This window comes from Chlamydotis macqueenii, chromosome 7 (assembly GCF_036417535.1).
Source record: "Chlamydotis macqueenii isolate bChlMac1 chromosome 7, bChlMac1.mat, whole genome shotgun sequence".
Classification (NCBI taxonomy): Eukaryota; Metazoa; Chordata; class Aves; order Otidiformes; family Otididae; genus Chlamydotis; species Chlamydotis macqueenii.
This window is the reverse complement of record NC_141562.1, coordinates 28,879,708-28,893,743: the sequence shown is the minus strand read 5'-3', so window position 1 is coordinate 28,893,743 and position 14,036 is coordinate 28,879,708. Positions and strand designations below refer to the sequence as shown.

Below are 14,036 nucleotides of genomic sequence, written 5' to 3'. Positions count from 1 at the left end.
GAAGACATCCTGCTTATACTGTGTTTTCCCTCAATACAGTATAAAAGAGCTTCTTCAGTCAAACATAGAAAAAAAAACCTGTCTATTTTTAGCTGAAGACAAATCTGGTTTTAAGGATGTAATGAATGAGAATTTCCAATTTACGAGAGTTAAAGATCAGTGGTTTCAAGATCTGGCTTGTCTTCCTATATGTAGCAGCACATGCTTGAGTGACAGCATGTGTTGAAATAGCATGTAAAAAGGCACTCTCCTGAGCTGAAGAAACCAAGAGAAAGAAACAAAAAAAACTCCTAAGGGTAACTGTACCTTTAGCTTTTAGTCAACTGGGCATTGCAATGTTGTTGTGTTTGGAATACTTCATCCTGTTTTCCTCTCAAATTAGTTACATGTTGCAATCAAGTCACCTCCTGGTCTTCCTTTATGAGCTAAACAGACTGGGCATTTCAGCCTTTCACTGAGAGAAGGGTGTTTTCTCCAGCCATCGAATAGTGTTGGTGGCTCCTGCTAGAAGCCTGCAGACCCCATAAAACTCCAGACTCTAGAGCTATACTGTTTCAGTATTAACTCTCACCAAAAGTTTTACAGATGTAAAATACCTCCTTGTGCTTGCTCCTACTGATGCAACCGCAGAAATGTTCTCCTTTTTTACCGTTGTTACCTTGGGAGATACCTGGACACTGCATGCCTCCTCAGTCCCTCTCTGGCACTTCAGTCCTGCAGATACAGCCTAGATTTCTTGTTCTGATATGAAGTTGAAACTGATTGCACTAACATGTATTTTAACTGTGTGCTCACAAAGTCATTAGGATTCCTCTGTATCAATAAATTTCTATGTCTTTTCAACAGTCGCTGATCTGTCCATGAAGTCTTCTAAGAAGATGTTTTCTATTTCTAGATTACTACTAAAAATACTAAAAAGATGTTACTGTTATCTTCATTGTTACACTTGGTCTCATCAATTAGTCTGTGAACAGCGTCCAATAATTTCTGTATTTTAATTGTCAAATCATACACCAAGATACAGAAATGTGTTTTATCCTCGATCAGGACATCCTCTGAGGGCATACACCACGTGTGGCAGAACACAGTAGATATATTTCCTCCTTAATATGTAAACAAACCCGAAGAGTCCAAGGGAAGTCATCTTCCCGTGAAGCCCTGCGCGCTGACGGCCACGAGGGACAGGATGTTTGCAGGAGACACTGATCCTCCTGGTAATACTAAGAAACTTTTTGGGTGCCCGCTTAATTTGCCTGGCTCACAGGCTCAAGGCCAAATTAACTACTGCATTTGCGGCTGGAAATATTTTTTTTCACCCTGCGACGGCCTGAGACCGGCCACCGAGCCCGAGCCCGAGCCCGAGCCCGAGCCCGAGCCCAGGCCCAGGCCCAGGCCCTGCGCGCACGCGCGCTAGGCGTCCCCGGGCGCGCTCGGGCGCGCCTGCGCGCTCGTGGCCTCGCGACGCCGTAAAGGGCTCTCGCCCCCCCCCCCTCCCCCTCCCCGCACGTGACCCGAAAGTCGCGCGCAGTGGCTGAGGCGCTCGGCGGGCTCGGCGCCGCGCGCCGGCAGCACGTGACCGGCGGGCCGCTCTCGCGAGCGCCGGCGCGCGCTGGGCTTTTTCCCCGCCCCTCCCCGCGGCGAAGGAGACGGAAGCGGCCGCGGCCCGACCGGACCCAGAGCGGCGCCCCCCGCTCGCCCCCCGGCCCGGCCCGGGCCCTGCATCCCCGCCGAGGTGAGAACCGACGGCGGCTCGCCGCCCCCGCGCCTCCCCCTCTGCCGCCCGGCGGCCTCGTCCTTCCTGCCGGGAGGGAGCCTGGGCCTAGGCCTCGGCCTCGGCCTGGGCCTGTCCGCCGGCGCGGCCTTTCCTCACAGGCCTGCCCCTCCCCCCCCGCCCCTTTGCCGTTCTACTGCGCCCCGCGTCGCCCGGCTCGGTCCGGCAAGGAGCGAGTGGTCCTGGGCCGGGCCCACCGGCAGCAACCCAGGTGCCGGGCGGTTGGTTGCCAGGAGGGGCCGGTTCCCGGGTGCCGCGGAGGATTTCGCTGTTGTAAACACGGAGGCTGGGGCTTGTGGCGGCCAGAGGGGGAAAACTGTAGTGCGCGGTAGTTTTCTAAAGATGTGGGTAATTTCGAGACTGCCTAAAGACTCCGCTGCTTACCCGCTGTGAGTTACGCGTTTTCCCTGCGCACGCACACAGACACGTGTTTAAGCTTTCTTCTTTAGAAATTGCTTGGCAGTGGCTGAACAGTACAAAAGTTAAGGTGAGTGGCTCTATAGTCAAATAGTGCGTACTGAAACTTAGTGAGTTGTATTTTTAATACTTTAGTAATGTTCTTTTGTGTTATTTATCAACTTCAATTTGCTTGCACCGCAAGACCCGATTAAAAAGCAAGCCTGTTGTTTTGTGTGTATGTGTACGTTTCTTGCAGATGTCAGAAGACCTTGCTAAGCAGTTGGCTAGCTACAAAGCTCAGCTTCAGCAAGTTGAGGCTGCCTTATCTGGGAATGCAGAAAATGAAGATTTACTAAAACTAAAGAAAGACTTACAGGTAAGAATTTGAGGGTATGAGTAGCTGAAACTTTAGGGTCTTTAGCAAGCATTTCATCTTTCCAAAATGTTTGTGTTGCAAGAAAAATACATGCTTGCTGGGTTTATTACTTTTTCTTTGCACAATTTGATACAATTATGGTAGGACTGTTTTGAAAAAAAACTAAAGCATGGCCTATTTTAAACCGATCTTGTAGATTAGTAATAAAAGATGTAGTAATTTATGTAGCAAACTCTTCTGTAAAAACTTCAGTTAGTGATGAAATTTACACCAGTGCTGTGTTTACTATCTCTTTTTATTTTATTAAAGCATTTCTCAGGAAGTTACTATTTTTTGTTGCTTTTATTCTGAAGCCTGATGGTTGGGCTTAGCATTATGCTTTTGTGCTTATTTTTGAGTTCTCAATTCACTTGATCCAGAATCCGTTTATTCATTGCACCCATTTGAAATTATAAAAGCTATAGAGTGTAGTTCAGTATTCCTTGTACATCTAAACCTTAGTTACATTAAGGTTTTTTTTTATATTAAAGGAAAAGGGTTGTGTTCTTCATTTGCCACCTGCAGTTTTTTAAACATTTGAGAACATACCGCATTCTTAAGAGCTAAAAACCATTTCTGGTCCTTAGGATGTTGTTGAGTGACAGGAGGACAAGCAGCCTGATTTTAAGTCGATAAGTGGTCTTTTAGATGCTTGTGCATATGAAGACATATTAGCATATTTAAAAAAAAAAAAGCAGTACTGTTAAAATTTGTCATGAGAGTGCAAGATGCTGCTACATTTCTGTTGTGGATTGCTTTAGCAGTCAGATCTGAAAATATATCAAACCACCCAGTGCAAGATTCAGTAATCGCTATTCCGTATGGAAATAACGGCAGTGAAAGTGATGCTTCGAGCAAAGTACAAGTAGTGGCTCGAATCAGTGGTCTTTAGAATTCCTTTTAAATTACAAAGGCTTTGTGCCCACGAAGCACTTTATAGATCATCTTAATGTCCTTTGTTGTACACTGTTAAAAGCATGTGTATATTTTTATATTTTTAAAATGCACAGCAAAACCCATATGGGATGATATTTCCGATACCAACACGACCTCGGCTTTGATATGCAGAGATCATTGATGTGAAAGGACAACTTGCAAACTTTTTTATAAAACCTTTCTGCACAGAATGGGGAAGATCTTTACACTTTCGTCCCCAAAAGGTTTGCTATCCATATGTTCCACCTTGAAAATTACATAATGTTTTGCAGACTTAATATATGCCAAACAAACAATTGTAAAAATGGGTTTGATGCTTCAGTGTCCCAACTAAGTAGCTTTTTGTCTGTTCAAAAAGATTGTTACTGTGTAATTGAAACATTTTTTTTCTACCATGAATAGTGATGCACTACTGCATTTAGTGTACTTAGCTTATTCCTGAGTAACAAGGTTAAAATAAATATTGGAAGAAATTTTTATAAATACTTAGCTATTCACCTTTTGTTTCTCTGAAGTGCTTCTAGGACAGTGTCTGTGCATCCAAGGACTAAACTTACATTTTGTGTCAAGTACAATTGATGGCAGCTGTCATCCTCTGTAATTGGAGATGATATCAGCGGGCGCTGTGTTCTGGATTGTAGAGCCTGGCTTTGTAAAGATCAGTTGGTCAGTTAGCAAACTAACTAGTATTCTCTACGGCTCACACCTTCACATCAGGGGGATGTGGCAGCAAGCCGTACTGTTCAGCCCATCTGGCTGTACTGAGCTGCTGTGGTAGTCCAACTTATGCTCAGAAATTTTCTTTGAATGAGCTATTCTGTTAAGAGACTTCTTTAGAACTATCTCATGGGTTGCAATAAAATTAATATTTCCCTGTTGTGTGCATAGCACTATGACCTGGATAACAGATTAAGATTTGTACCAAAAGTTTGCTATTTATAGCCTGGTGTGTAAGTGACTTCATGAAATTTGAAGAATCCTTGGTAGACTTGTCTGAATCTATTCATGTTTGAGTTCTACAATAAGCCGTTCATGAGTGTGGCGAGAATAAGTCAACAGTTTCCTATTACCGGTAGTCTGCATAGCTGAAACACTCACTTTCAGGTAGCTTGTGCATGAGGTATTTGACCAGCTGAGAGAGAAGATAACCTATTTCAAACCATGATGCCTCTTGGAATTGCAGAATACAGCTATCTGTATGTTGAGGAATAGTTTGGGATTTTGCATCTGGGAGGGCAGATCAGGCTAATGCTGTATGTTCTACGGAGCGCTCGCATGTTAGGTAACTTAATAATAAAAATTTGTTCTGGTTCAGCTGTAGTACAGAAAATGTAGACTAATGTAGATAGAAGTAATAGCGTGTTTCTGTGCTTACAGTTGCTACTGGCTGTGTGCTGTTGCACTTACTAACTAGCAGCTTCTCTAAAAGAGAACTTCTGTTGGGAAGGTGTTGGAAACTGAGACATTAACAGCTGCAGAAACAAGTGGTTAGGCCATTCATGCCAGTTGTATAGTTTATCAGATAAAAATGCATGTAATTTTTTTATTGTATTAACTTCTTATTTGGGAACTGCTTATGATCCTTTAGGTTCTTGAGGAATGAAGAAAAGCTGCTGTACTGCTTTTTCCTGAGCTAGTCTTTGTATACCCATAGCTGAACTAGGATGTGAAACTGTAAGGAAAGTTCAGGCTCCGCTGACCCCTAGTTGAACATTGTTTATCTAACCCTCCCTGCATGTAAATATTAACTGTTAGTTAAGAGAGTGACAATGGTTCATGATGAGATACTCAAAGAACTGAATAATTTCACTTCTTTGAAGACTGCAGAGTTGCTTTGCCTTATACAGAAAGTTTAAATGCCTTTTAGGTGCTGGCTCCTTTTTAAAGTACTGAAAATCAGTGGTCTTGATTGCACAGAGTAAGAATATAACATTAACAGGAACTTGCGGAGGGGCTTTTGCATGTGCTTGTCTGTGAAATAATATTTACAGGAACTGGAAAAAATTGTTATTTTGTTATTTGTCTTGTTGGATTAGCAAGGGAAGGCCTGACCTGAAATTTTAAGGTCAGGGAATTTAGAGAAAAACAAACATATCAAAATGACTTGAGGAAATCAGTTTATTATGCACCTGAGTGCTTTCTGTAAATGAGAGGGCTTTACAGAGTAGCAGGCTTGGAAGGCACTCTTCCACCCTGGCTCTGGGTGCTTCAGTTCAGCCAATCCACACGTTTTTGAGTAAACTGAAAAATGTTTCATTGCTTAGAAATGTTGCCGTTACACTTGTAGTTGTTGTGTGTATTAGACCTTACTGTATGTAAGGTAGCCAACCTGTCCCATATGGGAAGGGATGGAATGAAGTGCCAGCTAGAGAGAGAACAGAAGCGTTATGTCCTTTCAGGTTTTGTCTTCACAGCACTGTCCTGCTGAATACTTGCTCTTCTACATGTTGTGTGATTTTTTTTTTTTTTTTTTTGTCAATAACCAATGTCCCATGCAACTGTGTGTACAGAGCCACACTGATTTTTTTTTTTTTTTTTTTTCTTGAGACTGTCTAGCTGTGTCTTTGTGCCTAGGGATAAACAACTAATCTAGAAAGAAATGTCAAAAAAAAATAGGCTACTTTTTGAAGTTTTGAGGAGGGCATGGACCACTTTACTGCAATACAGTGAGGACCATACATCTTTTTATCTATGCTGGCAGTGAGTGAGTTTAGTTAAATGATTAACAAACCAAAACAAACTCAGTCGTCTTTACATCAGCTATGAATTTAATACAGTAACTTCAGACAAACCAAACCAGTAAGCTTGGGGTAAAAATATGCATGGTAACAGAGTTTGAAAAATTATTCTTTCTGGGTTTATCTTTTATAGGAAGTCATAGAATTAACCAAAGATCTCCTTTCAACACAACCTTCAGAAACTCTTGCAAGTTCTGACAGTTCTGCTTCTGCTCTGCCCAGTCACTCCTGGAAGGTTGGGGATAGGTGTATGGCGATATGGAGTGAGGATGGACAGTAAGTGTAGAACACTTCTCTAACAGTTACATGAAATAGTTCAATGGTAAGAGACTTTCATTCAGTTTGAACTGCCTCTAGGGTGACTAAAAGCAAAAAGAAATCAGGAAATAAATATGATACTAGGTATTCTTGTACTCATTTTTAATTGGAAGTGCTGTTTCTTGGCTATGAAATAACTAGCTGTGTAATGTAACTATAGAATTAATTAACCTTTTGGATTTAGTCTCCATTACATTAGCCTGTGAAGTTCTGGGAACTCAAACAGTTCATTCTGACTTGATAATCTTTGAAAGAAACATTCTAAAATTACTTTCCGTACTGCAACATGCGTAACCAATGCAGCTTTTTTAAAATTGCTATTTGTGCAGGAGTAACATCGCGATCGTTACCACGTAGAGAGGAGCTTTGTTGTTCAATTAATGTGTTTCTAGTGGCAACGTAGTAACCACACAGAGATTTTGGCATAGCTATTGATGTCTTAGGTAGAAAACAACCTAAAAGCAAACAGTTTTTCTGTCACAGATTGAGTAAAATGCTTTTGTGTAAGAATTTAAAAATTGAATTTTACTGTCTTAGGTCACCATTGGGTCATTCTTCTTGCTGTGATCACTGGGTTTAGAGGATCAGAGCTTGGGGAAGAATGTGCCAGAGTGTCCACTGATGTGGATCTTATTGAACTTTAATTGTATTGCTTTTTTTTTTTTTTTTTTTTTTAAACCCTCTGTTTCTGTTGCAACACTTCTTAAGTAGTGAGTGTTTCATGAACAGCTAGCTAGAGATTAGTATTTTTTACCTCATGCAGTTTGGGTTTCCCTGTATTTTCATCTATTTTCATTATGTTGGCCCACTAAAATAGTACAAGGAATTAGTTTAGTAAATGTTAACTGGAATATTGTCTATGAAACATCTCATTTTTTTCCTTTATGCTTTAGATGTATCCTTTTGCTTTGAATTTAGACACAATTACTTTAAATATTTTTGGAATTGTCACTTGTCTTTTTTTCTCTTTCCCATTATGAGGTCAGTTTAACCAAAATATTTCATACATAAATATGAAATGAACTGATTTCTGCTAAAATGTCAAAATTGCTATTTTCAATCAATAAGAAAACTTGTAACTTTGTAAGTGTTGAAGGGGGAATATTTTGAAAGCTTCATCTTTTTTGTAATTTTTTTTTCATATGGAGAAAAATGGAACCAAAGCTTTGCTCCCGTGAGCTGACATTTTCTAAAACTCCTCCTGAATTCCCTGAAAGCTGTGTTCTGTGAATGCAGTATTTTGTTGGGTCTTTTTTTTCAGTCCCATGACCTGTCAGAACTAGAACCAAATCAAGATATCTGATTAGATGGGCCCCAACATTAATCATTAGTCTTGGTAACGGTGAGGCCATTGCTTCTTGATGCTAAGGGTCGAACACAGCAGATTTCAGTCTTTGTACTTATGTTCTTTTAACCTTTAGAAAATAATCTCTTGGTTAGATTTGTGTATTGTTCCTGAAAATTAGAGCTGATATTTGCAAGTTCTTTACTTAATGCGATTAGCTGGCTGACAGTGTAGGTGTTGAAGGGCTGAGTATTAAAGCTTTACTCACATGCTTACAGCCATGATATCTTTACAGGTGTTATGAAGCTGAGATTGAAGAAATAGATGAGGAGAATGGAACAGCTGCCATCACATTTGCTGGATATGGCAACGCTGAAGTTACACCCCTGTTCAACCTCAAGCCTGTGGAAGAGGGAAGAAAAACGAAAGAGGACAGTGGCAACAAACCCATGTCCAAGTAAGTAATACACAGGCATAAGTCTGATAGCTGCTTTGTTTAGTGGTTCTTTTTTTTTCTTTTTTTTTTCCCCCCACAGCTATAAAAATTGGTTAATGAAATAGAATGTGTCTGTTGTGTTGGTTTTTATTTTTTTTTTTTTTTTTAATTTTACATCTCATTATCTTCACATGTTTGCTTGGAAAAGGATCTTAAATCAATCTAGCATATCATGTTTGGTAGATTATTGTGGCTAGTATCGTGGGTTGTGTATCCTGGCAAGATAACATGGTAGACTTTGTTTTACTCAGATTATGCTATCTCAAGATATCAAGTATGTAAGCAGTAGATCAAAAAAAGGTTAGTACTCTTTAATTGACGCATTGAGCCTAGAAGTTTCAGCCCAGATCTAGTGCAGACTGTTCTCAGAGCTCTGATCTGGCTCATGGCAGCATGGAGAACTGCTTCTGCCCCATCCCTGTGTTAGGATAGCTGTTAACCTCATCGCTGGGAGATGTGCTTTACTCGGTATCCTGCTGTGTCTAACATAGGTATTTTTAAGGGCTGAAAACATTTTTTTTTTGGGGAGGGAAAAAAAAGCAGTACAATTTCAGAGTTTGTTTGAGGGGTGCTGCATTGTGGCAGAGATTGACTCCTTGAACTTGTGTATCTTTACTCAAGTAACTGATCTTTGTTCTTTTGATTCCATCCATGTCCAATACTTGGTAGCATGAGTCCTGCAGACCTCCAGAAAAGTTTGGGCTTTTCACTCGAATAGGCTATTTAAATTTTCCAAGCCCTACATGCTTCTGAAATACAGAAACACTGAGATTTCTGAATTTTCTGAAATTTCAGTTTCAGAAATTAATTACATCCAGTCCTGTAAGTTGCTGCATTTGGAATGGTCTTATTCAGATAGTGGTGGTGGTGGTTGTTCTTTATGCCCAAATATACAAATAAGCATGGAAAGACTTGGTTTTTGGTTGGGTGTTTTTGGTTTTTTCCTTCTCCCTAGAAGTGGAGGAGAATATTTACAGGCTTTATTTTTTGTCACTTACTTATGGAAAACTGTTGTGCATATCTGTCTTACAGGGGTTGGGTTTTCGTTTCTTATAGGAAAAGGCACAAGCATAAAATGTCTTTTTTTTTTTTTTTTTTTTCCTTCTCTCCAGAAAAGAGATGATAGCCCAGCAACGAGAGTATAAAAAGAAGAAAGCTTTGAAAAAAGCTCAGAGAATTAAAGAACTTGAACAGGAACGAGAGGACCAGAAAGTCAAGTGGCAACAGTTTAACAACAGAGCCTATTCTAAAAACAAAAAAGGCCAGGTTGGTTTGGTTTTGTCAGTATGTGAATAGTAACAGGACATAGAATTCTGTGCAGTAATTTGGGAGACAGGAGGAAGTGTTTTTGTTTTTTTTTTTAAAGGGACTTAAATGGGATTCACCTTTGGGATTCTGCTTGGTATTTTGTGCACTTAAAAGCTCTTCCTAAGAGGCTGAGCTTTCGCTTAGCTTGGAGAGCTGGGCTCACTGTCAGTTGCTAGGTGCAACTGTCAGTTGTTGGCGCTTAGAACCTGGGGGCCTGTCTAAACCTCTAAGCTCAACTTCTTGCTGTGTTTATGAGCTGGCAAACACAGTGCTAAGTAATTGCCCTGGAATAGCAAGCATAGTGCAAAAAAAAAAAAAAGGTAGCAAGGACATTGTAAAGCCTTATTTCATTTTTATCATGGCTTGACCAACAGCTGGACATAATGGTAAAACTTCAGTCCTCCTTATGAACAGTTGTTAGAGATCATCTTACGAGAGAGGTGAATTTTATTTGTTATTAGCCTGACACAAGGATCATGTCCAGTACTTAAGTGCCAGGAAGTTCCCAGCTCTGTTGTCTCACCTGCTGATAATGTGTCACAGATGAGCTAGCCTTTAGAAAGTGTGCCTGTCCATAGAGTAAGAGGTTGAGAATACTGGAACAGTTCAAAGGGTAATGACTGCTTGTTTTTTTAAGAGCCAATTAGCAAGTATTTGGAAATAGTGTTTTCTGTTTCATTTGCAGGTAAAGAGGAGTATTTTTGCTTCACCTGAGAGTGTAACTGGCAAGGTTGGCGTTGGAACATGCGGCATTGCAGACAAACCTATGACACAGTATCAAGATACCTCTAAATACAATGTCAGGCATTTGATGCCTCAGTAACAGGGGGAAAAAGGTGGAACGTCATCTCTGCAGGGCTTTACACTTATCTTTTTATCATTATATTTTTCTAAAAGTAAATTATTTGTTGGCACATAGCAAGTAGTCCATTTTGTCACCATCACTTTGGCTTCAGCTGATACAAGCCTTAAACCTCCAGTTATTGATTTGACCCGCCCAATCATTAAACTTCTTGTAGTTGCATTCGAATACGTTCTGCAGGTAAATGCTTTCATGAACTGCTGTTACCTGTTACTCTGAAAGCAGTAGTTACCTGCAGCTTTGATCTCTTAGAAGCTTCCATTCATCTAGTAGTGAAGGGTGTTTTTTTTCTTTAAGAAAAGTGGTGGTATAAAAATGGCACCTTAACAGCCTCCCTTATTTCTGTAGCCACAGCACTGTCTGCTGTCTCAGTGGCAAGCTCAGCATTACCGAGCTACTGCAGCTCTGGGAGAGAAAGCTGGACTCCATCGTAGCTTATATGTCACATGGGATTGCTACGGAAGTTCTAAATTACTCCCTTACAAATCCACTGAAGATAAGATGGAGTTGTACAGCTGTAAATGAGGGCAGAACAGAGCTGATGATAGGATCTTTACTAGTAACGGTGATTCATGGGCTAGAAACAATAAATCTTACGTTAATTCCAGTCTGAATTTCCTGCGCTAGAAGTTAAGCAGAGGAGATTATTTTTTTTTTTTTAATACTCATCAAATTTCAATAGGAAGTTACTGAACTGTAACCAGAAAACCATAGGACAAGGTATTTAGATTTCAATTTCAAAGTAGAGTTCTGTACTTAAAAATACATAACCCCACCCCTCCCCAAGGATCAGAGAGTGGGAGAATGTAAGTGGTTGTGCTTTGGAAAGGAGCCATCATCTCCCCTCTTGTAGGTTTGATGGTGTGGTTACAGACCTGGAATGCAGAGCAACAGCTTGTGTCTGGGCCTCCTGCATCCAGTCCCATAGAACTGCAGCACAGCAGCTACGAATGCCTGGAGCCCACTTAGTTAGCTGTGAGCAAGTGAAGGCTAGTCTGAGGTTTCTGTCCTTAAATAATGGACTGGCCTTAGTGTTCACTGTAACTTCAGCTGTATTACAGTGCTGCTGAGCCCCTTCAACTTCGTTTGGGAAACCACGTGTAAAAGCTCTTGCTTTCTTGTATTTTCCGTGTGATTTGCTTTTCCTCTGTTACTTGTCTCTCACTTATGGTAGCGGTGCCATCTCTGAACCCGTAATGTGTTTAAAGAAGTTAATGGGTAGCCCTGTATACAATGTAGATATTATTTTTGTAAAATCTAGGGCTGAGTTAATGGACAAGAGTACATCAGCTGTTGCCCCCATTCAATAATAGAGTGTTTCTTGTCCATTAACCCTGACCATTATTTCCCTGTATATTATGTTAATGTAGCTCATTTTGTAATTTGTTAACTAGATCAGGTCACGTCAGCAATTGTTGATGCACTGATTGGTGGAAATGTCCATCAGTTACCTGAGTCACAACTCAAGCTAAACTCTAAAACTGGTAGTTTAGAATCCATACATAGAAAAAGGTTCTCCCTATAATGGGAGAAGGTGATTTTTATGAATACAAAGTGTGTTAATTTCAGTTTTGTATGTTTAACTTTTATTAAATAAAAGTGTTTAAAATCTGCTGGATATACGTGACAAAGTGGAAGTATTACATGGTGGGGGGACAGTAAATGATCAGGAAATGGGAAGTGGAGAAGCTGCTGGACAGAATGTAATACACATGTGAATCAAGATGAAGCAGATTTTGCATATTTCCTTATCTTCACTGGTAGCACTTCACTTATTTGCATAGAAAAGCTCTTGAGTAGAATGATCTGATTCTGCTGTTTTTTAGAAAGGGAATTTGTACTGCAGCCTGCACCCTGCAGAGGCAAGGCTCAGCAGTGACATTAACTGGGTGTTAGTCCTGCAGCAGTGAGTGTTTTGAGGAGTGGCACCTGTTGTCATTAACAGAGGGCTGAGACACAGACACTCCCTTTCACTGCCCAGAAGTTCAAACTGAAACACACTAGAGCAGGCAGAACTGGCATTTTTTTAGGAAGCCATGTGAGCCTGGTGTTTTTAAAAAAAAAAAAAAAAGTCTTTGGAGAAAGAGACTTCATACCTGACATGCACTACCTGTGCTCATCTTTTGATGTAAGAATTCAATAAATGGTCTGTCACAGGGCTGTCTGTTCCCTAATCCTGAAAAAAAACTTACGGCACAGTGTCATTGGAACACAGTGGGTATGCGAGCCTCCCTTACAACAAGACAGTCTGACCCAAGTTAAAACCAGTTGGGCTCAGAGACTTCATTTTTGCTGAGACTTTAAGAGAAAAAAAAAAAAAAAAAACCCAAAAAAACCCACCAACAAAAAAACCACACCACAAAAAAACACCCAAAACAAACCAGCAAAACTAGTACATTGCCTTTGAGTAACTTACTGTCACCTCTCTTATAACCAGGGTTGCCCAATGAAACTTAGCTGCAATTCTCCTGTTGGGCACTACAAAGAAAAGCTAAAGGAAGGTTTTTAGTCTTTTTCCTTAATGCCTTACCTGGAATAGATAGTGACACAGTAATACCACTGTGGCTGCAGTGGTTGATCTATGGACAAGAGAACATTTTCAAGACAATTTGTGTAAGTAGAAAAAACCCCACCACAACTGCCATCTTGGCCACACAGCCAGTCTTTGTGGCACTTGATTCTATTTATTTATTTATTTATTAATGCTGTTTCCTCACCTGCAGGATGGGCCCACTTGTGTAGTCTAGCTTTGGAAGTGTCTTGAGAAATTCACATGTAGAAAATAAATAATGAGTTAAACAATGCTGTTAATTGCCAAAACAAACAACTTCCTTATTTTACAAGCACTGAAGTGACCTGAAATGTGTGGCTGAAAGTGTTTGGTATTAGTTTGGGTTTGGTGGGGGTTTTGTGTTGGGTATGTGGTTTTTCTTTCTTTTTTTTTTTAATAATTTATTTTCCAGTTTTAGTAGCTGCTCTAAACAATAAGAAACCTGATTTTTCGTAACTTGTGTTCTGCATTCATTTCTGGGCAGCAGAATAAGTACATATTGCAGTGCTAGTGAATCCTGCTGTAAAGCAGACAGTGCTCACACTGAAATGACAGAGGGAAAGTGAGTTAAGAGTGCAAAACCACTAAGCTAGAGCCATTATGGAAATTTGTTGGAGAATACAGATTTGTTCCTTTCAGCTAAGCATACTGTGCAAGATGACCAGTATGGGCTGCATGGTTCCTCCTGAAAGTAAGTTACTACAGGAAAAGGTTTATCTAGTACAGCCTCGGTCTTCTACAAATTGTACTCTATTGGGGAACTTAAACAAGCACAAATCTGGGACTGGTCCAGAGAGTTTAGGTATTTAGGACAGTCTTAAGAGTAGCAGCAACTTCAAATTTTCATGGTCGTCACAATCCATTTCTGTTTTGCTTTCCCTCATGCCAGAGGGAGAGTGTTGTGTTGCTTATTTCTTGGTCTCAAATGTCTGTAAATACAAAAAAGGACTTTAACAT

The 14,036-nt window shown here is 40.4% G+C and overlaps 1 protein-coding gene across 2 annotated transcripts; it reads left to right on the top strand.

Moving 5' to 3' along the window:
* Positions 1 to 1,602: 1,602 nt before the first annotated feature.
* Positions 1,603 to 12,146, top strand: SMNDC1 (survival motor neuron domain containing 1). 2 transcript variants are annotated; one of them, XM_086752021.1, is made up of 7 exons: positions 1,651 to 1,732; positions 2,221 to 2,258; positions 2,427 to 2,546; positions 6,393 to 6,535; positions 8,158 to 8,319; positions 9,471 to 9,624; positions 10,352 to 12,146. In XM_086752021.1, exons 3-7 carry the CDS (start codon positions 2,427 to 2,429, stop codon positions 10,487 to 10,489), a joined length of 717 nt encoding a protein of 238 aa, XP_086608147.1. In that variant the 5' UTR covers positions 1,651 to 1,732; positions 2,221 to 2,258; the 3' UTR covers positions 10,490 to 12,146. The 2 variants fall into 2 exon arrangements, with proteins under 2 accessions (XP_086608146.1, XP_086608147.1); XM_086752020.1 differs by lacking the exon at positions 2,221 to 2,258 and having other exon boundaries at positions 1,603 to 1,732.
* Positions 12,147 to 14,036: the final 1,890 nt, after the last annotated feature.